General features: G+C 41.2%; 1 protein-coding gene across 6 annotated transcripts in view; it reads right to left on the minus strand.

The window, feature by feature from the left end:
• LOC129185910 (arf-GAP with coiled-coil, ANK repeat and PH domain-containing protein 3-like) overlaps positions 1 to 23,978 on the minus strand; it is a 72,121-nt gene that overhangs the window by 31,565 nt on the left and 16,578 nt on the right. For all 6 annotated transcript variants that reach the window (XM_054783574.1, XM_054783573.1, XM_054783571.1 and 3 more), the window contains exons 2-3: positions 4,369 to 4,426; positions 378 to 497 (exon numbers count right to left, since the gene is read on the minus strand). In XM_054783574.1, coding sequence (XP_054639549.1) covers positions 378 to 497; positions 4,369 to 4,426 — 178 coding nt within the window. The remainder of the gene's footprint in view (positions 1 to 377; positions 498 to 4,368; positions 4,427 to 23,978) is intronic.

Consider the following 23,978-nt stretch of genomic DNA (forward strand, 5'->3'; position numbering starts at 1 on the left):
ACAAACACATTGTATTTGAAGCAAATATCTGATTTAATGGCTACAGCGGGCAACGTACTTAAGACTGTGAGGCGACGCCCTATAGCCTAACCGTTTTCTTAAAACAGAGACACCGTTTTCCCAACGTCTCCATGTAAGCACAATCATCTCCGGTCTATATGTGGTCACATGTCATGCGAACAACAGCTGGATGGCTTCGTGTCTAGACAATGTTGTTTATACTGCTTTACTTGTATGATTCATGTGGAGAACCACTGGAATGTCCTTCTCGAGCCAGACTGATGATCCCAGGAGAAGGTGACCATGGCCTACATTTATTTGGAGTTAGTATGTTTGTGTGTCATACGTGCCATAAGACGTGAGATATGCCCACTCACCGATATCATCTTCTCTTCTTTGCACTGCTGGGACAGGTCCTTGATGCCATTGACAAAGAGCTTGTTGGCACTGACGTAGGCCCTGCCTGCCTCGATCATCCCGCTGCACAGCTTCACAAGCTAAGGGGAGCAAACACAAAAGTGGACACTTTGAATTCCCATTGAGGATGTGTTCTATTTAAAGAGGCTCACGCTTTACACAATGCAATTCAAGGATAATCGTCGCAGTGATTACATAAATCAAACAAAGCTTAAGTAGATTGTCAGTCACACATCTGTATTGAGGCCAGTGCAGACATAGATGCTATACACTAGTCTACAAGGGATAAGCATAATTGATTGATCCTTAAGAATTTTGCAGATTATGTGAAATTGCCATCCATCCATCCATCCATCCATCCATTTTTTTCCGCTTATCCAGGTCTGGGCCGCGGGAGGCAGCAGTCTCAGTAGGAAAGCCCAGACTTCCCAGTCTCCAGCCACCTTTTCCAGACATAATCACTCCACAATGTCCTACGTTTACCCCGGGCCTCCGCCCACCTGGTCAAAACCCCACCAGGGAGGCGTCCAGGAGGAGGAGCTCGTACCATAGGTGACACCCCTACTTGACACCCTCAGCACTTTGACCGTGTCTAGTAATTCTGCTCATAAAAATAATGAACAGAACCAGTGACAAAGAGTAGCTTTGGCGTAAGACAACGTTTACAGTGAACAGGCTGGACTTACTGCCAGCAATGCGAACCAGGCTCCTGCTCTGGTTGACCGAATGTCAAAAGCCCTGTTCTCCTGCCGTGAGTGACACAGTTAAATGCCTTTTCTAAGTCCACAAAACACATTGATGGTTGATTCATCACAAAATGGAGTGCACTACTTGGCTGCCACCAATAGAGGCACTGTTGAATCAGCCTCAAAAAGTACTACATGAAATCAGGCAATGGGAAGTTGAACTACATCTCATCTTACTGCTTTCTCTTACAAGATGTACATGCGCATTTAAGACACAAATACCCCTTTTTCAGGTCACTGCATAGTAGTAAAGGATTGTATAAGTGTAAATTGTACACGAAATGATCAAAATCCATTACATGTGACATTTTCTTAAGGCACTCAACAGCGGTTGTCATTTTAATGTTCAAGCGTGTGAAGAGATGCGCTTGTAAACAAGCCATCTCAAGTGTTTTTCCTGATTGTGGAATTAATTTCCGTAATACTTTTCAGACACAGAACTAAAGAGATTTGAACTGTGTCAAATTTTGCTTTGGTTGACAGAGAGCACTGAAGTAGAAGCAGATAAAAACACAGACAAAAACAAGGCAATTTCACACAATAAAGCACTGGAAATGTAACATCATCAGTAACAAATGAGGGCGTGGTTTGTGTGGGTGAAAAGCCAATAGTGAACATGTAAATTATTTCAGCTCAAAGTGCTGTGTGAACAGGCAGTCCTTACGCATTCCCACTTTGTGGATAATATGATAAGCACCGCAGTGGCACACAGTCTTTAGCACATGTAAAGAGTGTGTTAGTTACAAGTTGTGAGCCGTGCACAAGAACGACTGAAGTAATCATTTTCAGCTCATTTGGTGCAAGAGCTCGTCAGCATGTGGCAATGTTGATGTAGTGGGCGCTTGCAGAAAGTCTTTTTCCTTTGCATCAGCCAGACATGAAAAACTAGTAAGACAGCATGTAAGCCAGAATGACTAATTAGCTAGTACACGTCTATGCATAAGTAAAATGAGCATCAGACATAATGCATTCATTTTAAATGCACATCAGATAGTGTTACTTGTTGTATGACTGAATCCACACAAACAGTGACTCCTGCCTTGCACTCTCCCAACATATCTGTCAGTGAGGTGGCTGATGCAGCAGGGAAAGCGATCTCATCACATGCTGGACTGGGCCCCCAGGGTCTGAGCATGGCCATTACATGCGCACTATATGTGTCAGCTTGTCGACAAATGGGCTGAAAGAACCACAGGGGTCCACTTGAGAGTCAGAATGCTACATCTGCTCAAAAAGGACAGAATAGGTTGTGTTAATTGATCAAAATGACGACATTTTAATGAAGAACTTCCACTGCCCGTTGCAGCGTACGATAGTCCTTGTAAAAATATGGCAAGGTCTCCGACAGTGCATTGCTTATTAATGGACAAAGAAATTAAATGACAGTTGTGTTATTCTTTGAAACACAAAAAATCCAACCGCTTAGGCTGGCTACATACTTGGAAAACTACAGTACTCCCTCTAACTGGGCTTTTCATTTTCCAATTTCTCTTCCAACTAAACTGCACATACAGCGCAAATGATGTATTATTCATTATAGAGCTTCAAAACTATGTATTCATCAGAACTACTCCAAATTCTTTTTCCCGGTCGCACCATATACGCACAGCTACTTGTTGCTAGGCAGACGTCACAGGGCTTGATCATAACTGCCAAGACCAATGAAAACTAGGCTTTAAGCTTTATGAGACACCATAATAATGTTTTTTACACGGCGCTTTTCAGGGACGCAAAGACACCATGTTTACTTGTCCACATTAACTTCACAATTGAATCACTACTCTGTCTGGCATATGAAACATAGATTAAAAAGAAAAATAGATCCATCTGTTGAGACACTGTCCTCCCCTTCCCCTGTTGCAGTGTCACTAAAAGGTATTCTGAAATGCACAAATGTGTCGAAACAGAAAATTAGCCATTTTGGCTCATTCCAAATCATTCAAAGAAGCAGCTCTCCAAGGACAACCATCATCAATGACTGTCATCAATCCCACCTTATTCTCATTTACATTTTGGCAGAATGTCCCTCAGGCAGCGTCAGGCCATCCTATCAGAGCAATACGAGGACCCCTGCTGAACACAACAAATGACCCTGATGGAGACTCCCTCGATTACTCGGCTCATTATTCAACATAGTTCAGACAGAGCCCAAAGTTCAATGAAGGGCACCGACCCGCTTGGAGCAGAAAAGCTTGATGGACTGGAGCGAGAGCTCTGAATGTGTCCCCTACCAGGCTGCTAATTTAACTGCCATTGATAAACAAGAGGTTAACAGCCATGAATTACGGAATGATCTAAAGCCAAGGTACCTTTGCTATCGACCTAGGAAAACTGCTTTTTCTATTTTTCTTTTTTTTACCAGGCTGCAGCACACTATATTTGTCACATGTGAGAAAAACTGAACAAAAAAACACAAATCAAACTATATTATTAAAAATGTAAGTGAAGGAGTCAAGGCTAACATAACAATAACAATATAGGTAACATAACAAGGTAGGTCAATGCAACATGGTCTGATTAGTTAGATCCATCTGATGTGTGGATCACCGCACATTCACAAGTTAGCATTTGATAAAAAAAAAACAACAAAAACATCACAACATCATGCTACATAATGATGATGATGATAGGCTCATCACCATCATCACATGAACATGATCTCATACGGTAAACGCTATGTGACTCAAAAAAGCCTATTAATTTATCTAAAGCAGCATTACCTCGGCTCTAAGACTCCCAGGGGACAATTCACCATCTATTTCACCTTACATCGAGACATACATTGTAATAATAGGGTGTGACGATAATGCACGAGGAAATGTATTCTTCATGTCAAGTTTTTTTTTTTTTCCACCAATCCAACAATTATTTATGATGAGTGAAGCATATCTATACATTTTTAAACACCTGACCATTTTGATATAATCTCATATACAGAGATATGGCTGGAAAAATAAATTATTCTGACTTATTGGCTTGGTAGATGCATGCGGCAGGTCAAACCAAGATGTCACATTTTGCGACAGTCATGCTTCTTACACTGGTCTCTACTGTATAAAGTGTGCTCTGTGTTGTTTAGCTATGCATGAGCATATCGGACATAAGAGTGAACGTCTGGTTTAGTAGACGGTTACAAAGAAAAGCAATTAGCGTTCACTCAACATCTAACCGCGGATTTTTATGCAAACATGTATGTTTTCCATACCTTGTCCAGCTTTGCCTCAATCTCCACCACATCTGTCTCGACATCATCGATGCCAGCCCTGAAAAGAAAAATAAAAAGAGTTAGTGAAAGCAATTATAGTTTTACAACATACCATCATTCTCAGATGTCTAAGAAACTTACTATACAGTTTGGACAAATGTACAGGGACAGGAATTGAGCACGGAAGAAAATAGGAATCACTCCTCCTTTTACAGCTGTAACCAACCACTTCAAGTCTCCTGGAAAGACGTTCCACAAAATGTTGAAGGGTATCTGTTTGAATTTCCGTCCGTTCCTCCAGAAAAAGAGGCACATGCTCACAATCCTTGTATCCTTGTACTCATCCCAAGTAGGCCTGCCACAATAACAAATTTTGCTGGACGATAATTGCCCTACAAGTTATTGCCAATAAACGATATTGCCAACATTATTTGGAGACCATTTTTCATTAATACAATGATAATATATGCAAATACACCTCAAGAAAAGTATTAAACTTTCATTTCTCAAGAGTATTTAACATTGTAATTGTAATCAACACGGTGTAAACATACTCGTAGAGCCTGAGGCACACACGCACATATACACTAGCATACTCTGCTAAACTAAGCTAAGCCAGGTAGTTTCCATTCGTGCTGCCTAATAGGAGTTTTTCCGGTGTTTCAGGCCGCTGTATCAACATGTCTTGTTCTGTGGGGGGGTTAGTGTTTGTGATGACGTTCTGCCACGATTGAGTGGTCTGCCGGGGGAATACTTCCCCATACAAATCTTCCTTCCCGTCACGATGACCTGTTTGGTAGAACGAAAGAGGAAAAAATCAAACATGCCTGCACGTCAATATATCGAAGCCGGCAAAATTATCAAGTTTGTTTTTATTTATTGTGCGGTTAATTGGTTTATTGATTATTGTGACAGGCCTAATCCCAAGGATGTTTGATATGGTTGAGATCCAACCCCGTATTGATGAATTAATGAATTACAAACGGTTTCACCATACTTTATTCCACATAGTGTCAATTTCAGTATGAGAATGTCAGATTTGAATCACCCTTTTTAAATGTACGTGTGACAAATTAAGCTGCTGAACAGAAACAGTGTGAGGCTGCATGATTACTGTGATGTTTGTTGTTTTAGCCGACATCTTAACGTTTACAGTATTTGCTCAATGCTTATACAGAATAAAGCTGACACCACACCAGACACCACACAACACAGCAGATTTGAGCATTAATCCCAATGATTGCCAGAAGATTAGTGGTCACGGACCAACTGCAAAATCAATGAGTGACATAATGCAAAGGCACATACCAATGTTTTAGTATTCATGAACTAAAGACAAACGAACATACAAGGTTTCATTAGGAGTCCAGGTTTCATTGTTATCCACAATAACCACAACTAAGCATTGTCATTTTGTTTCACAAGACCATCTAAAATATGTAATCAATTATTGGAAATCCACACTGACATCAATTGAAGTTTATTTGATTGGATCCAGTCAATGTTCAGTGTCACACCCTGCATGAGCTGCTGGAACAAGTCCCTCGTAGCACCAAAACCCTCGAGGGCGGTGATGATCTCATCATTAAATCTCAATCCCACCCTCATCTGTAACTCTTTTCTGCCAGGCAACACCCTCATAGCGGAACCTTTTTTAGCGTAGCAAGAAGATGTTAAGCAAAACCTGACCACCCAGTTTAAAGTTAAAAGTTTGCTTTGGAGCAGTAGGGGAGAGCGGCAAGGAGACTCACCTGCTCCAAAGGAGCACATTCCCAGAATTCCTTTCTGTTCCTGAACTTTTTATTGTAATGCTTTGGGGATGCACAGATACAGAAAACAAAATGTTCACCCAATTTGACTGACATAGCAAGGGTCTGCACAGGAGGCATGTTGTGTGTCTGCATGTCTTCATTACATACAAGCATGTACATCTGCATTGTGTTACCTATTTAGTCAGGAAAAATATATTCAATGTCAAACATAAGCTCATTATATCAACGTCTGGTGCGCACCACGCTGTCAATGACGCTTCAAGGCGGTGGCCAATAATCTTAAACATGAGGTCAGTACAGGCTTCACACAATGATTGCGTTACTTGCTTGCATCCACACGCACATGGAATTATCTGTAAGTGCACTAGGAAGGTTGCCAGTCTTGCCAAGGTTAAAGTGCAAAAAATCAGCTTTATGGACACATAGTTGTGTGTTTGTCCTCACTTTAATGGACTGACCCCCTCAAGTGACTTGACTGTGAATGCATGTGTTTTGCGTCACCAGTCACATTATATACATCTGCACATAACAAGCAGTATCAAAGCTTCTTCAGGACAATAAGAGAATGCCAGAACATAATGAATTATGTTTACCATATTTCTTTCCAATAGAAGCCTTGCCCCTATTGACTGTTGGATACTACAGTATGTCCAGTTGTCCACTTGAATAAACAAATGCTCCAAAGAGACACCTCCTACTTTTTAGAAAGTAACAGGTGGTGACAGAAGGTGGCTGAAATTGCCCTTAATATGGCTAATAACACCATGTGTTACGGAAGACGCCATTACCATAGCACACATTGCCTGTGTAGCAGACACGGCATCTGTAAAGCTGAAGTTTACAAAGGAGTTCAAAGACAAAATACCGCATGCACAACTGTAATGCGCAGGCTACGGGATCACTGCGGGGACACATGAGACGGTTGCCGCTTTAAACATAGCATGCTACCAAGCTAACCAGTTAGCCTATAATTTGTTTATTCTAAACTTAAGAAAGGTTTTCCGACGGAGTGGGAAAGAAGGACAACGCAAGAAGCTACCACTTCTACACGGAATGGGAGGAGATTTTTTTTTCACTATGTCATGTCAAACATACAACGGTGACTCCATAATGTAATATAATGTCATGTGACCAGAATGCTACATAAAACTTGTAAACCACAAAACAACACTCATGTATTAATTAATACATTTTTGAAAAACGATGAAATAGTGAGGGAGCGATGTTCGAACCGCAGTGTAGCGAGGGACGACTGCACATCTCTCGAAATGGATATCACCTGATAGTGCAGGTGTACCTCATGTTGTGCACGGTGCGTATAAAATACCAAGCAGAGCGCGGTGAATGCTTTCACACATAACACGTGTCCACTGTGTGTGGACATACGAGGAATATCCTAAAGCTTTTACAATGATGATGCAGCCCAGTCAGTAGGGGGGATGGGCACATCCTTGTTGCCAGTGGTAACATACAGTAGAGGGTCTAACATCATCAGTGATGGGGGAAGGGAGCTTCATGTGCCCTCGCGCCACGTGCACACTCATCAAGCCCAAATATCGTTCACAGTCTATTCTGGTCCTGCTACACCGTGTGTGTGTGTGTGTACTGTTGCATGCAGGGATATCCTCTCGCATCTCTTCACATTAATGTACAAACACAGAGAGCCCCGTCTTGCAGTCCACACACATCTCTGTGTCCGCTGTCTCTTGCAGACTCAAAATGTCACATGACATCACATTCACATCAGCATCAGTTCAAGGACTACAGGGACAGTGGGAGCAGGAACAACAAGGCCTCTGATACCAGACAAGCCCTCGCCCAGCGGCAAAAATACTCACATGCAACAGGACATCAGGGAAGAATCCATGCGATGACATGATTTGTGTGGCTTACGCAGTCAGTTAACTGATACATGTGATGATGATGAGATAGATGCAAATGATAGCTGGTAAAACAAAAAGAATGGGCCGGTGTAAAACACATTTTAGAAATAAAATAAAAAACGCTGGCTGGCCTAAAACGTCAACCCAGTACATTCACATACAGTCAGCTCTCCAAACTTTGCGTATCATGGTTTTTCAAAAACATATTATCGTAATTAATAAATCATGCTGTTTCGTGGTTGAATATGGCCTATTAGTCAAAAATGATGCATGTTGAAGCAAATTTCATTTATTTTTTTGCCTAAATTAAGCATTTTCAAGCAGAAAAATGGCTAAATGAATTAAATCCAAATATAAGGCATTCAGAAAAAGCATTCAAAGACGCTGTGAATGATATGTAGTAATCTACACTGGTCACTAGGTGTCAGGAATGTTACTGTAATGTTCGATGAGACACACACACACACCAGACTTGATCAAACACGCTTTTATTGCAGGTTGAATTATCTCACAACACAATAATCCCAAATATAAATACCTGATAAAAACACGGGCTATTGATGCGGCCATAACCCACGCCAAACTGAAACTCAATTCTAAACACATGACATCACTTCCTGTCCGCTCCCCCAGGGAACACATTTATAGCAACACACACAAACACAAGTCTTTATTTATCTATATTATATGATACTACATTATATTATACATTTATATAATATTTATTTAGTATTTATTTATGTCTTAAATGGCTTATTTACTCTTGGTATATCTATTATATTGGTTAATATGAGTGTAAAGGTGAGTTTAGGGGTGTTGGTTCATGTCTAGAGGGCTCTAATAATGTTAAAAAACGTATTTAGAAGGTCGCCTGTGAAAATTTCTCATTCATCCAGGTCATGGCATTCTCAGGGCGTTCAATCGATCACAGCTGGACTGTTTAGGTTGTCTTAGAAGACGTTTCGCCTCTCATCCGAGCAGGCTTCATTAGTTCATGCTCAAAGACTTGGTGGGACACACACCAGTCAGACTAGATATGACAGCTCTAGTATTTAGAAGGTTGTAAACAGGTGTGCTCTAACTACAAAAATATTTGATTCATAAATAAAACACGGAAATCGCAGATATTTTTCACAGAAATTCACTTATGACTGTTGGGTCTGGAAGGAATTAATCGCGATTAATAAGGGATTACTGTATTTGTTTATTGATATCTTGCATATAAATCATTCTATTTCCAACTGTTGGTTGTATAATCCCTGCATTTTTAGTTTGTCAGTATTTGTGATCTGACTCAGCAGATCAAGCCATCACGGGCAATGACCTAATTTTTTACAGAGATCAGGTGGATGGAAAGCAATTGCTGTCTCTCTCTCTCTCTCTCTCTCTCTTGAATAGACACAGACACACAAACAAATGGATCAGGAGCACTATAAGACAGATGAAGCACACACTGACCCACAAAACTAATATAGATGTTTTTTTGTTGAGTCAAAACAAGGTTTAGAACATTCACCGAAGAGTTGCTGAACTTGTGTCCCTTTTCCACGACATACTGTACCTACTCGATTTTACTCACCATTCATGCTGATACATTGCCAAGCCAAGTACTACCAGGTACAATAAGACAATCTTTGGGGGAGAGATGTCAGGACATCGTTATAAGCAGACGTTAGGTGATGGCACAAACCTACTCCTCTGTTCAGGGAGGGCTTTTTTCTAATGTTTCACAACTCTTTCAAACCAGCGGTCCTCCCAATCCAGAATCCACTAACCTATTGTGTCCTATTTTTTTACGTGACTCCATTATTTGCTCAGATGGGGTTTCAAGCATGCAGAGTTTCAACCATTGGGGTGATTTGTGACAGGAAATGACCAAATAAACACACAGCTATCATAGCTTACCCTTAGCTCTGGTTGCTGCAGTATTATACTCCACAGTTTACACTTGCTGTAGCTGTTGCCCTCCATTTATTTGCTACCATTAGTCTCCTCTTGAATAGGATCATAAAATGTGTCATTTATGTCTCCAGTGTTTTCCTGCGTCAAAGAGGATGAATGAGCAGTGAGATGCGGAGAGACTACCACATGTTTAAATGTTTAACTAAAAAAAGCGCAATAACGCACCAAAAAGGACGTGAAACACTGTCAAAATAACAAAAACTATTTTGCCATACATTTCTCACAAATAAATGTGCGTTTCCTCCTAATTATATCACATTACTAATTACGGAGTATGGTCTTGATAAGAGTAATGATAGTTGATGAGATGTAATTAGCAATACTTTTATTTTCATACATATGTTGGACCCACGGTCAAAGCTGTGGTCCAACACACACGCACACACACGACACACCCCGGATATCCTCATTTATAATTACACACTTTCATCATCCTCCGCCCACAAGTTAAGACTGCAGACACGTCAAAATACCCCCTTCTCGGAATCCCAAGTAGGGAGGCAACCATGGCAACTGTTCATTGACCCAAATCACCATGGCAACAGGCTTCAGCATCACTCTTTTTTTTTTTTTTTTTTTAACTGACCAATTTCCTCTTTGTCTGATGTGACTCCACTCCCTTTATCTTACAGCTCAATTTCATACGTGGTTCAATACAAAATACAATTTTAATCATTATGGGGAGATTAGTGTTACAGTGTCTTTTGAGGAACACCCATAGACTCAAAGTCTGCACTGCCTCCTACATCCTTTGTTTTTAATTTTACAATAATCATTTTCATGTTGCAGCAAATCAGCATATATTGAAATGAATGCCTGAAATACATGTGTGTACATTAAGGATGTCATCTGAATTTATCTCCCAAAAGCCTCTGCATGCATCGCTTGCTGTAAAATCACTCATCCACAGCCTAATTGCTTTGTTTGCCAGTGAGATCTCACTATTTTGTATGGAGAGAGCAGGTGGTTGAAGGGTGGGGAAAATAAGTGTGTCCCATCCCTCATTTCTTTGCTGTGCTATCATGGACCTACTCTAACAGTCATGAAAGTACTGTCACCAAAACACAAGTTAATATTGTTATTTTTGTTGTGCAAAATAATATTTAAAGGCATATTTGCTGTGTTAGATGTGTGCTTGAATGTTGACATATTTACACTTTTTTTTTTTTTTTTTTTTTTTTTTTTTTTTACAAATTTCGGCACTGAAAAATAATGCTGTCGGGAAACTGGAGAAGCAGGAGGACATGACTTGGACAACACGCCCTCTTGGAACTACGTACAGTATGCATGGAATATAGTGTTTTCATACTGTTGTGGTGCATTTTTTTCCATTTTCCATTGTTACATATATTTTTTATACCAGGGGTCACCAACACAGTGCCCGCGGGCACCAGGTAGCCCCCCACGACCACATGAGGCGCCCGCAAGCCTGCTTTTCATTCAGGCTTTCAGTTAATAATGTGAGAACACTAGAAAGAAATGTATTCTGAAACATAAAATGTGAGTTGTGGATACCAGCATTTTGTGAATGTTTTGGTAAAACAAGCATATTTGATCTGTTTGGGTTGAAATAAGGTATGAAAATCATTTCTACAAAAATGAGTAGCTCGTGGCCCTTTTCATTTTCTAAAAGTAGCTCTCGCAAGACAAAACGTTGGTGACCCCTGTTTTATACTATGCCTCCTTGTTGTGTGGCAGGCACTCGAACAGACTGAGTAGGCCTGCTCACTTTCGAGCAGATTAAGATTCTTTGGTATTATGTTAGGCACATTTCGAGAAGAGTTGTTTTGATAACATGCCTTAGATAAAAGAAGGTTTGGGACTGAATGTGTATTACTACCATCAGCTGTCCCAACTATCTTTCCTCGACCCAGACTGGGAAAACACAAGCACTGACGCAGATGGAAATAAACAAAAAGTTAAAACCCAGAAGACGTTCGACCGTGGAAAAGGGTGCTAAGCTGGCAGAAAGTAAATCCAGATTTTTTTTCTACTAGCTGTGTTCTGCGAATCCTAGAGTAGCGACATGGATTTTCATGCCAAATTTCAAGGCTAGCTAAACAGGGACCGCTGCTCACTCGTCTTGCATCTTGCAGTCTATGCATAGATCTGTCTGTGTCAATCACTGCCAGTCAAACAACAAACCTGTGTGTGGCCAATTTTTGAGTACCTTAAAGACACACACACTAACAATGTTAAACACAAACTGTATCTGCGCTTAAATGATTTTTATAATGCATCTAATAAAAAGTTAGTGTCTTTGCGTGCACTCATTTGTGCATTAATTGACGGCTTCTGAATTCAAATGGAAAACTCAGCTTTCGTGACAGGAAGTGTCACAATTCATGAGGTCGGTGTATATTAAAAAGCACACAAACACGCACAGCACAGTCCCCATCAAAAGAGCATTTGATAAGCGATCCTCACATTTGCAACACTCACCCGCCCTAACACGCTGCCTTTTTTACGCCAATGGCAAGTTAAGGCAAACACTAGTATCTTATGTGAGGCTTACAAAGATGCCTTATTTGCTCCACCACCAACCACCACCCTCTCTCTGCATGCACACAACAAACATCACACTCATTCCCTGAAAAAAACATTTAACTGTTCTGACTGCTCATGATAAGGAAAGACCAAAAAAAAAACAGCCCTATGATTGGCTGGTGACAACTCCTGGGTATACGCCGGCTCCTGCCCAAAGTCAGCTGGCATACGCCTCACCTCACCCGTGACCCTAATAAGGGCAAGCAGCAAAGAAAATGGATGGATGGCATAAAAAAAACATCTATTTGTGATATTTGTCATATGATTTTAATACAAGTCACAGGCTAAACTGACGGAATCACCATCTTTTACAAATACATTGAAAAGTCAAAAGTTGGATGCCGGAAAAATGGTACAAAACCAACCACTTTGGACACCCCTAACTCCATATATGTTTTTTGCTTGTTCTTTGGCTTGCACCACAGAAGGGTGCGGTGATGGCAAAGAGTTACTAAGTCACTAATCCTCGCCTTCATGGCGGCAAATGAACCACATTTCTTAGAGCTATCATTAGCACTGAAGGAGATCGAGGAATAGCTGAACTAAGACAGAGAAGCCACGCTAACCGCCAAGCTAGCTTGAATATAAAGTAGCGAAAACAGAAGAATAACTTTCTTAGAACACTTTGATAGACCAATGGATTGAGAAAGCTCGTTGTGAGTGCACCGATAGCTTGTGATTGGCTCGTGCCAAAGAAAGCTATCGTTTCCTCACTGACTCACAATATTTAAACAATTAGTAGTAATTCTGAAGTAAAGGAGATGTCACAAGATTAGAATTTAGCCACACCGCTGTATTTGCCGCAGGGTGAAAAGTTTAAGAATAAAGTAGAGGCTTATACACTGGAATTTACGGTGATCAAAACAAGATTCAGATTAAAAGACTAAGAAAATAATCGTTAGTTGCAGCCCAAATTCATATTACGTTCATCTTATGGAAAACATTGTCATTCCGTCAGTGAGTCAACCAGTCAACATTGAATGAAATGTTACACCATCACATTCCCATTATATTTGTTTTTCACGCTTTTCAGTCCACTTTTCTCACGGGTGCAAACATATATCAGGTTTAAGTCATGAAATGAAATGTCGGTGGGCGCTTCCACTAACACTTTCTTTGTCTGCCAGCTATATTTTATTGTGACACACAATTTGTTCAGGCATTAAAGTGCCTAAAAAGTAGAATTTAAGACCTGAGGAGCAGATTTTTGTTTATGACATTTGAAACTCATGCATGAATGTAAACATATAAAGTGTCAATTACTGCTGAAGTGATAAATGCAGCAGCACAATTGAGCAAAGCGTTACTGCAAACGGTGTAAGAAAGAAGACAGCTCCCATGCTGTTCCGTGCTGCACTTTCTATGAACTCAACGCATGTATATATATTTCTGGCACAGAATATCGGGAGACATGGAAACATCCTCATCTCATTATATCATTTCAGAGAACAGGCCAGCAGGAAGCGTGCTGAAAAGCCCTAAAGTGCGAAGAAGGCATAAACAGTTCCTCTCAAACAGAGCTGTAACTGCACTGCAAGCCAGGTGGGACTTCTGTTTGTCGGAAAAGGCAACATTTTGTCTACTTTTGTGCCAAGAGTGGAAAACAGAAGAGGGGAACTCTCTGACGTGACTTCCATTAGTATGGCTGTCAACATGTGTGGGAGTCAGGGGAGTCATAAAATTACACTAATAATGATCTGCACCACAAAACTCTCCAAAGTGCACTCAAGCATGTTTCCACCATCTCCAGCTGCTTCCCAAATGTACTTCTAGGGAAGGATAAGAAGTCATTTTATCTTGAAATAATATGATATAACGAATCATTTTGACGAACATATTTTTATATGACATATTTGCAATTGACATGGTGTTCCACGATCACCGGTATATAATATTGGTGGACCAGCCAGGACACTTTGTTGTGTTAGTGCTTCTGTTGGTGCAAAGCATACATGGTAAACCAGTCAGATGTCTACTTCAAAATAGGATGTTATGTATAATACTAGCCTATTTGTTAGTGTGTAGCTCATCCGTTTGTTGGCTTACTTCTATAGCTTCTGGCCATGTCTTTCTGTAAAGGAGTCAAGACTTTGTTAGTGAAGTACATACAGTAGGGCTCAAGGGCTTGATCATGTTGGATCATGCTTTACTCACACACCCAGCGGAATGTGGACTTACATCTTCCATCCCCACACACTGTAAACGACCGCCCATGTCTCCGTTAGAGGGGTTTGTATGATAGCTGTAAAACGGATGATGCTGTGACTGCGACTGTGATACACCAGAGTCAAAACACCGAGATCATTAAAATGACAGCGAGACCCTGAGAGCGTTGAAGAAACTTTCTCTTTCTCAGCAAGTGAGCTGTGTGACAACCTGCAGAGTTTCAGTTTTGATTTGAAGAAAGAGACGCCATGCTCCCTGTAGGCACATAGGACTGAACGCAGCAGTGAACACTCAAAAAGGGATGGTTGGAAGATGCCTTGAGATACTAAATAAGGACAAGTACCAAAATAACGACAGAAACTCACAGAAAACTCTTAGTAGGAGTAGGAGACACCGGTTTGCTTCTTTAGTGCTTCTGATGTGCCCTTCAGCATTGGAAACAAATGACCAGGCTGCTCAAGTGTACAAGACAGTTCCTTGATGTATGCTGCACTGTGGAGCTTCTGAGTATTGAGTACCATCTGAATCTCAGTAGTCTATTAATTATGTACTCATTCATTCTTTTTCTATGCCGCTTGTCTGGGTCCTATGGTATCCTGGACCCTGCCTCAGCTGACTTTGGGCTTGAGGCGGGGTACACTCTAGTCTGGTCGCCAGCCAATCGCAGGGCACATACAGACAAACGACCATTCACGCTCACACTTAATACCTAAGGGCAATTTAGAGTACATAGGTATTCGGCGTAGCAAAGGGGTGTGTGGCTCGAAGCTAACAGCTGCTAACAGCCGTGAATGAATGCGTCTCCCGCAACAAGCAAAAGGCAAGCTACAAACGTAACAAGATGAACATCCATAGCTGCACACTTGCTTGGGTCGGTATGGCACAAAAGACAATAAGAAAGTACGATTAAAGCACTATTAAACAGTAGGAACGCCGCAGTAAATACAAAGCCGCTGTAACTAGCTGCCACTTGGGCGGCGCCATCTTGAAACATAAACCCTCCGCATCAAATCCAGTCTATATCGATATGAACGATATGCTTGTTTTTGATATTGTGCTTAATAGAAATATCAATATTTAAAAAATGTCGACATATTGCCCAGTCCCTAATACACGCCCGGTCTGCCAGAGAAGAAGAGACATTTTGTGACTCTGATATGAAAGCATGTATCACCAGCGTGCTGCTGTGGGCCCCGTAACCAACTAAAAGCACTCACATTCTTGTTTGTCTTGACAAAAGAATGTTAATTTGTATTTGTAAAAATACTTGCTTTCCTTTTCATGTTTTTTACTGCCCTGCTATTGGCTGGCGACGAGTCCAGTGTATACCTTGCCTCTCGCCCAAAATCAGCTGGGATAGGCTCCAGCATACCCCCGCGACCCTAGTGAGGATAGGCAGCATAGAAAATGGATGGATGGATGTTTTTTACTCGCTTTTCACCTTCCATAACATTATTCCTGTCTCCTGCAGTGGTCATTACAATTCACATACTGTACATATAGAAATGCCTCATGGCAAATTATGCAAATTTGACCATCATGGCCCCGTAACTCACCGCAGCAACAAATTGATTGCAGTCCTGTGGTAAACACTGGGTAAGATATGCAGTGCTGTTGTGTAGATGTCAATTAAAGGCTTATTTGTGCACAGTCATCCTACCTAATTGTCATTCTGCTGACATGATAATATTTTGTACTCTCATCTAAGACTGAGACGATGTGGTAACTTTGTTGTATATCTTGACGACAACGACGATGAATCTCTCAGACATGCGCAAACCTAGATTAAAATTGTTATGCTTTTATTTCGAAGCCTATTTTGCACCTAACAGGAAGTCACTGTGTGTAGATTTTACGGCTATGAACCTATGTAGCGACACGCCGCTTAGTGATAAGCACGAAGGTAACAATATTACAACACATGTCGGAACAACATAACACGACACATATACAAAACAATTTGTAATAGAAATGATCCCTTCGATCTCTGATGTAAAGAAAAGCGGTCGACGTCGACTTAAGCAGGCACTTTAGTAATAATTATAATGATAATAACACGGTGGACAGGGAATGGATGAGTTATTTGACATTGGCAGGTTGGACACATAAGTGTGACAGTCTCAAGCGGGTTCAATTGTAATGTGCAAGAATTGCCTCTACAATCTAGCGTCATATGAATATGTCATTAAGTGAGTACAGTACTTGAGAAAAAGTACTAGTACAACTTTCAAAGTCTTCACTGTGGCCCCTGCGACCACTGAGCACCATTCCAAACGCACGCTGACGCAGGCGGCATGGGAAGAAGAAGAAGAGGAAGAAGACCCCTGCAGAGTATCAGTGCTTGTTCCCAGGAATCATTCACTTCTATTCTCTTAGCATCCATCCGGCCCACAGCCAGCTGATGGACTCTTATCCCAACAGCAGTGGGCTGTTTGACTGGGGTGAAATCTCATGGGAAGGACAAACAAGTTCATACACACAGGAATTTCAACATGCATGCTTCTTACAGCAAATACCACATAAACACTTCAGACCAGTGATATCCTGTATAAGAACTGCATCCAAAATTCTGCCTCTACGAGGACAATAAATCAGTTTTGACTCACACTCAGAGTGGTATTGATTTAAGAATTGTGTATTGTGTGTTTTCTTTGAAATACAGTTTGTTCCTTCATGGCACATACGAAATGTTGGCACCACACAGTGATGACGCCACATTGATGACTAAGCCGTCTCTTTATTACACCCCCACATGCCTTCAACACAAAGCCAGAAAGAGAAAGTAAAATCCAGACGGCAGCACAAAGTTTGAACATGAAAATAAAACTATCGCACTTGTCCGTCGACTGGTGGTGATCGAGAGTTTGGATTCAGGCCACCGCTGCGTAGCACCTGTTCAAACTCATGCATACAGTAAGTATAATACAACTTCCCCATGTTACACACCTGTCTAAAGGAGACAAGCATCTCCATTCTAACAACGTATGATTGAGTACAATACCGCATAAGTTTAAATCAATAAAATCTTACGGTTCGCACGTAATATTTGTTGAGTACCAGGAGTCAGTGTTCCAGCAATACAATGTCCACTGGTAAAAATTTAACTTGTTGTTTCATATTAGTAACATGTTTATCAAGAATGGCCATAATGTATTGATTAATCGAATGTTGAGAATTCGGCCAAAAGGGTGGAATCGATTGTTGATTCAGCATGTCTTAAAGCAGTTGAGGAAAAATGAGGTACACTACTTGGCTGCAACCAGCAGAGGCACTATTGAGTTAGTCTACAGAACAACATGATATCATAAAACTCACCAGCATTATTCTGCTTAATTCATCCATCCATCTATCAATCTTCTATACCGCTTCTCCTCTTTAGGGTCGCGGGGGCATGGTGGAGCCTATCCCTGCTGACTTCGGGCGACAGGCGGGGTACACCCTGGACTGGTCGCCAGCCAATCGCAGGGCACATATAGACAAACAACCATTCACACTCACATTCATACCTATGGACAATTCAATTCAATTTTATTTAGATAGCGCCAAATCTCAACAAAAGTAATCTCAAGGCACTTTACACATGAGGTCGGTCGATGATCACACTCCTCGTAAGTGAAAAAGGAACCCAACTGAACCCCACATGAGCAAGCACTTGGCGACGGAGGCAAGGAAAAACTCCCTCCGGGGAAGTAACCTTCAACAGAACCCAGGCTCTGTGGGGTGACCATCTGTCTCAACCAGTTGGGTTAGGATAGGAAAAAATACAGTAGAGGGATAGCTCTCTAAGATATAATGGTGCCTGACCGTGTGGTGCTTTATATGTAAGAAGAAGAATTTTGAACTTTTACAGGTAACCATTGCAGTGAGGCGAGTACAGTTGTAACATGATCTCTTCTGGTTCTGGTTAGGACTGGTTTTGGACCAACTGAAGGGTCTTTAAAGATTTCTTAGGGCAGCCTATGAACAGGGAGTTACAATAATCCAGCCTGGAGATCACAAAAGCATGAACAAGCTTTTCGGCATCTGGAAGTGACCGGAAATGTCTGATGTTTTTGATGTTTCGTAGATGAAATTGACACTGGCAATGAAATAGCTGTTCAGAGTTCCGAAAGACATTCTAACATACGATTAAAATGAATATTATAAAGAATATCATCAATTATTACATTTAAATTAATTATGATCAAGGGTATTGTATCAATTACCTATGCCTAAAGGCCCTGTCACCTTGACGATTTAGCCAGCATACGCCAACGTATGAAAAATTTGGCCAATACGCTGGCGTACGTCGAATAAGTTATGGGTAAGTTTTGTATTAATTAAGAGCACGCTGAAGCACGGCGGCATACGTCGTAGTATGTCCAAGTCATCCAAAAATTTTGTGCATGCACAAAACTTTTCGACGTATGTCAACATATGATTCATACGTCCCGCATACGCGGGCAATAAGTTATGCCATCGTTGACGCCCATTCACACATGTTATTTGTAAGTTACGCACAAGTCGTGATACGTCAACATACCTTGAGACAAAACTGTGTCTTCTTGGCTCTGTTCTCGGCAAGGATTGGCTGAGAGGAGATGGAGGCCACTGGGGAAGCAGCTTCCGATACCATTGACGATGCCTGAGAGGCATTAGAACCCGCGTCATCTCCATCAGAGTGAGAGTGGGAGGGGGAGGCTGTGGGTGGTGATGGATCCCTCCGTCACTGCCCTGATACTTCTTGGCAGCGGTCTTCGAAATTTTCTTCGGCATGATGGTGATGTTGACACTGCAATGTCTAGTGAGGTGAGTCATCAAGTGGCTGCCTTTTTATAGGCTACGGCACGTGATCGTCGGCCATAAGCTGCCGTGCGGTTTGCATAAGTTAGACTGGCGTTGGGCATAAGTTGTGAACGCAGGCAACACGCTACGCATTCGTTGGTATAAGTTGTCTATAAGTTATAGAAACGTTCTATATAAGTTACTAATACGTCATGTATACGTCGAATTCGTTATGAATAAGCTATGTATACACCCAAAATTGAAAAAATCACGTCAGGCATGTGCTGGCTAAATCATCAAGGTGTGACAGGGCCTTAATATGCATAAATATTGGTCAGTGAATTTAAATCATATTGAAGTTTTATTTATGTTAATGGTGTTTCTTTTGTGCGTTCTTTTGTACGCTTTAATAGTAGAGCGCTATTAAAATTTAAACTTCACAAAGGTAACAAGGCTGAGTTTGCCGCGTGTGTATGACTTCCAAGCGTCATGTGCATAATGTGAATGACTGCAGCAGCTTGGATGGACGGTTTATTCACGATGAACGTGTATTGACTCACATCCTCAAATGTTTCACTGATAGGTCAGTAAAACATACACTCTCACGCAAACGCACAAATCTTTATCTAGTTATGAGCGTGTGATGAAGAAGGAAATGGAATCTGCTGAAGGGGCCACACAGAATAGCACAAAGATCTTACAAAAGCACACAAATCTCGTGAGACATAAACATTTACACTAGGACAGCCGTCCACATTATCTCTTTGAATGGAGGATGTTTCTCTTCTGTTGGCTTAACTTGCTAATTCATTCCGAGCAAAGTACTGCCTGTGACACTGAGGATATAGTTACAGTCATTTATAGGATAATCTTAGAGCTCAAGACGAAGAACAGAACTCTAAGTACATCCCAAACCTGGCTATTTGAACTACAGGAAGTGGAATCGGAAGAAAATGTGGAGTTGGCATTCATCATGTTGAGGGCTCGCGATATCTATTCAGCTTTATTCCAAAAGTGTTTGATGGGGGTGAGGTCAGGACTCTGAAGCTCCTCCACACCAAGTGTATGAGCACAGTAAGTAAAACGATACATAGAGCAGTGTCGGGAGAAACAAAGTGGAGCGAATGTCAAAGGTTGACAGAATGAAGCAGCAGGTTTACAAGACCACTCGGGGTGGTCTGGAGAAGAAAGCATGCAGGACTGCATACTGTAGTCTGGAACATGTGTGCAGATACAGTCAAAGGGCGCATTCATGCTTTACAATTTGCACAGTTTTTAAACACCGGGAGTGTGATTTTTCAATAGGAAAAATGCAGATTATTGTTCTCTTCGGGACAAGATCAATCTTTTCATGATTTAAATTGGACCACATTGTACTTTGAAAGATACAGATGTTGCACAGTATTTAATAACTTCTGTTTTATATTTAAAATATGCTTGAAAAAAACAGCACTAGGGAACGCACTTAAAGGAAAACTATACATTTTTGGGAATCCTTATGTGAAACATGATCACACATGTCTTTCCTTTTTCTGTGTGTTCTAAAGAAAGAAAAACAGTTAGCATGAGGGAGCTAACAATGCACATCATGGGACACACCTATTTCGACTATAAAGCCCTCCAACAAGCCCTACAAAAACCTCCAACAAGGTTTCATACACATGCTGTGACCATGCAGGAACAGGAAGATGCAATATTTATAATATTTTGCCGTATTTTGATCATTTTAAACTTTACCGGAACTTATTTCCTGGGCGCATTGATTTCACATCTAGTGCTGCTTCCGTCAACAACAGCAGCGAGTCAAGCTGCTGTTGTAGTCGTCTGTTTGCTACTACTAATCATGGCAGACTTTGTGAGAGCTGCCGACGATGACTACTTTTGGACAAATGATGATCCAGAATCTTATCTTTTTGCGGGGGGGGGGGGGGGGGGGGGGGGGGGGGGGGGGGGGCAAATCATTACACCAGCATGACTTTGTGGCGTAAATGTGGAGCTTCCCAAGCCATGCTGACAAAAATGGAGTGTTTCTGCTGCACTGATTGGCATACAGTGTTACCATCGATGGAAAGGCTTTGTGTGTATGGCGAGGAGGACATTGCTCCAAGAGATTGCATCACAACGAACAAAGAATTGTTAGCGCTAACAAACCCAGCAATGATAGAACCTTTTTTCCACCTACCCAAAATAAACTGAAAAAGACGGCCCAGACCAGACAGGCAACTATCCAGAGTAAGCCACCATGACATTGATTGTGATACATGGAGCACTTAGCACATGATATCCCAACACAGTCCATCTAGCAGTGTTTAAACATAACATGGAATGTGGACTAATACTTTACAGATCATTTCGTCTATTTGTAGTTGTTCATATGCTTGTTCTTGTTTCCTAGTTTTGCAGTGTGCCCTGCTACCGAGCGTGAGGCGCTGCATCACTATGACAGAAAAGTAGTTCTTAACAATAACAATGTCGCTGTAGATTGGTTGACATACAGGCCAGTTATGTAAATGGAACATCGGAGAATCACAATGTTAGTCCCAGTTCCCCTAACGATAGGCTGTACGTTCAATAATAGCTAACAGTTGTAGCCAAACGTTGACAAATTGCTACTATTAGCTTACAACAAAGATTAATGCTCCTGGGTGTATTAGAAAAAAATATATGGCAGTGTCTTGGACTGACATACTATATAAAAAATGATCTCAACTAAAGAGAATGGCCGCGGTCCTTAGCTTTCTGAAGATGTGGTCTCTTGAACAATTTTGTGGAATAGCCCTGCAGTGTTAAAATAGTTAAAACCTACAAACAACCCTCAAGAAAATTCACAGCAGCCTACTGTACATGCCATTTATGAATCAGCTTACATTTGGAATTGATCTATACAACATTTTCAAATGTTGTTTGCCGTCAAAGCCTTGAAAATCCTCCATCTTGGCGCACTCTTGTCCATCTCATCTTGTTTACACATTGACGATCAGCTGTCAGCTCCTGATGGCATGATGTCATCGTATATGGACTGACGACATTCCAACAATTCTTGCAATTGCAACGACCGACATGTGATGGAGTCTTAAAAATCCCTTGTTGACTAGAGCAGGATTCTCAACTGGTGGGAGAAATAATAGTGTCTCGCGTCTTCTAGTGTCTTCTATTCATTTGAGGCGTCCATCCGATACGCAGCTAGAGATCTATTGGAGAAGAGCACGGCATAAAGCGAAAGCTCACGTTGTGTTGCATGTGGGAATCCCAGCCAAAATGAAGACTACCAGGTGCTGTTTAATTGCCCAATTTGATCTATTGGCCCAGGCAGAAACGTGGCCTACAGAAGAACCGATCCTCCTGTTAGTGTATTATTAAACTTACATACTGAGTGTTGAATCAGAGCAACACGACTGATTTTTAACTTCTTATTTCACTCGAGCAAATGCTCTGATTCAACTCCCCAGATATAACATGTACTGAAAACCTTTATAGACACTTTTTTTTCATATCATTTTTGAATCTGTGGATAAAAATGTAATGTTCCTGAATGGATCATTATACTTGTTCTGCGCTGGCACACTGTTATTTTGCACTACCTCAAATTCAAACTTTCGAATGTCTTTTCATGAAAGGGACTGTTAAACCGCCAGCACTTAGCAAAGGCTCCTGCGCCTGCGTGTGTTACCTGGGGGGGGCGCACCTTATATGCTCGGTGCTGGAAGAGAGCGGGATATAATGCTTGCAACATGTTTAAAAGGTTAAAAAGTCCTTTTACATTTAAAATCTAATTAAATAAACGTAATTTATCAAATAAATAAGATATTTCAGAAGTTTACGTTAAAACATTCCTGCAATATGGGCCACCGCTTGTCACTGAAGTGTGATGATGGATCCCGCAGCCAAACCAGATGAGAACTACCGTACGAGAGCAAGTTGCACAAACAAATGGATGTAAATATAAACACAGCTTTAAGTTTGAAACTATTCTACTTGTGCTTGTGCAATTACTTTCCCAGCTGTGCAATACAATGCAACCTTAACCGTTCAAGCTCTGGTCTGGGTTCCTGCCCTTTGGTCCAAAGACAACTTCCAGTGGCAATTACCGTGAAACTTGTGCTTGTTTCACACAGTCATGAGTCTTAATCTTCCTCCTCTCTTAGACAACCTCCTCGTTCATCCAGATACATCTGGCTACTCCAAAGGGACATACACACTCACAGACTGGGTTTCCCAGCATAACTCTGCATGCACATACCAATGCAACAGCATATTACTTATTTCCTGCTCGAAGACATACTGTACTGTCCATTACTGTCCACTGACTGAGCCTCAGCTGTTCTGACGTTTAGCTGGTATATGATGACCAATCCATCCAACAAATAGAAAGGAGCAAGGGAATGATGGATGTAAGACAGTGTGGAATTGCTGACACGGCATATGGGAATGTTTTCATTTTGGTTCAAGGCATTCCACAGAGATCTGAGTTGAAAAGATGCAAGCTGGAGAATGTAGCGGAAAGGAAACGTGACAA

Source organism: Dunckerocampus dactyliophorus, chromosome 8 (assembly GCF_027744805.1).
Source record: "Dunckerocampus dactyliophorus isolate RoL2022-P2 chromosome 8, RoL_Ddac_1.1, whole genome shotgun sequence".
NCBI classification, from domain to species: Eukaryota; Metazoa; Chordata; class Actinopteri; order Syngnathiformes; family Syngnathidae; genus Dunckerocampus; species Dunckerocampus dactyliophorus.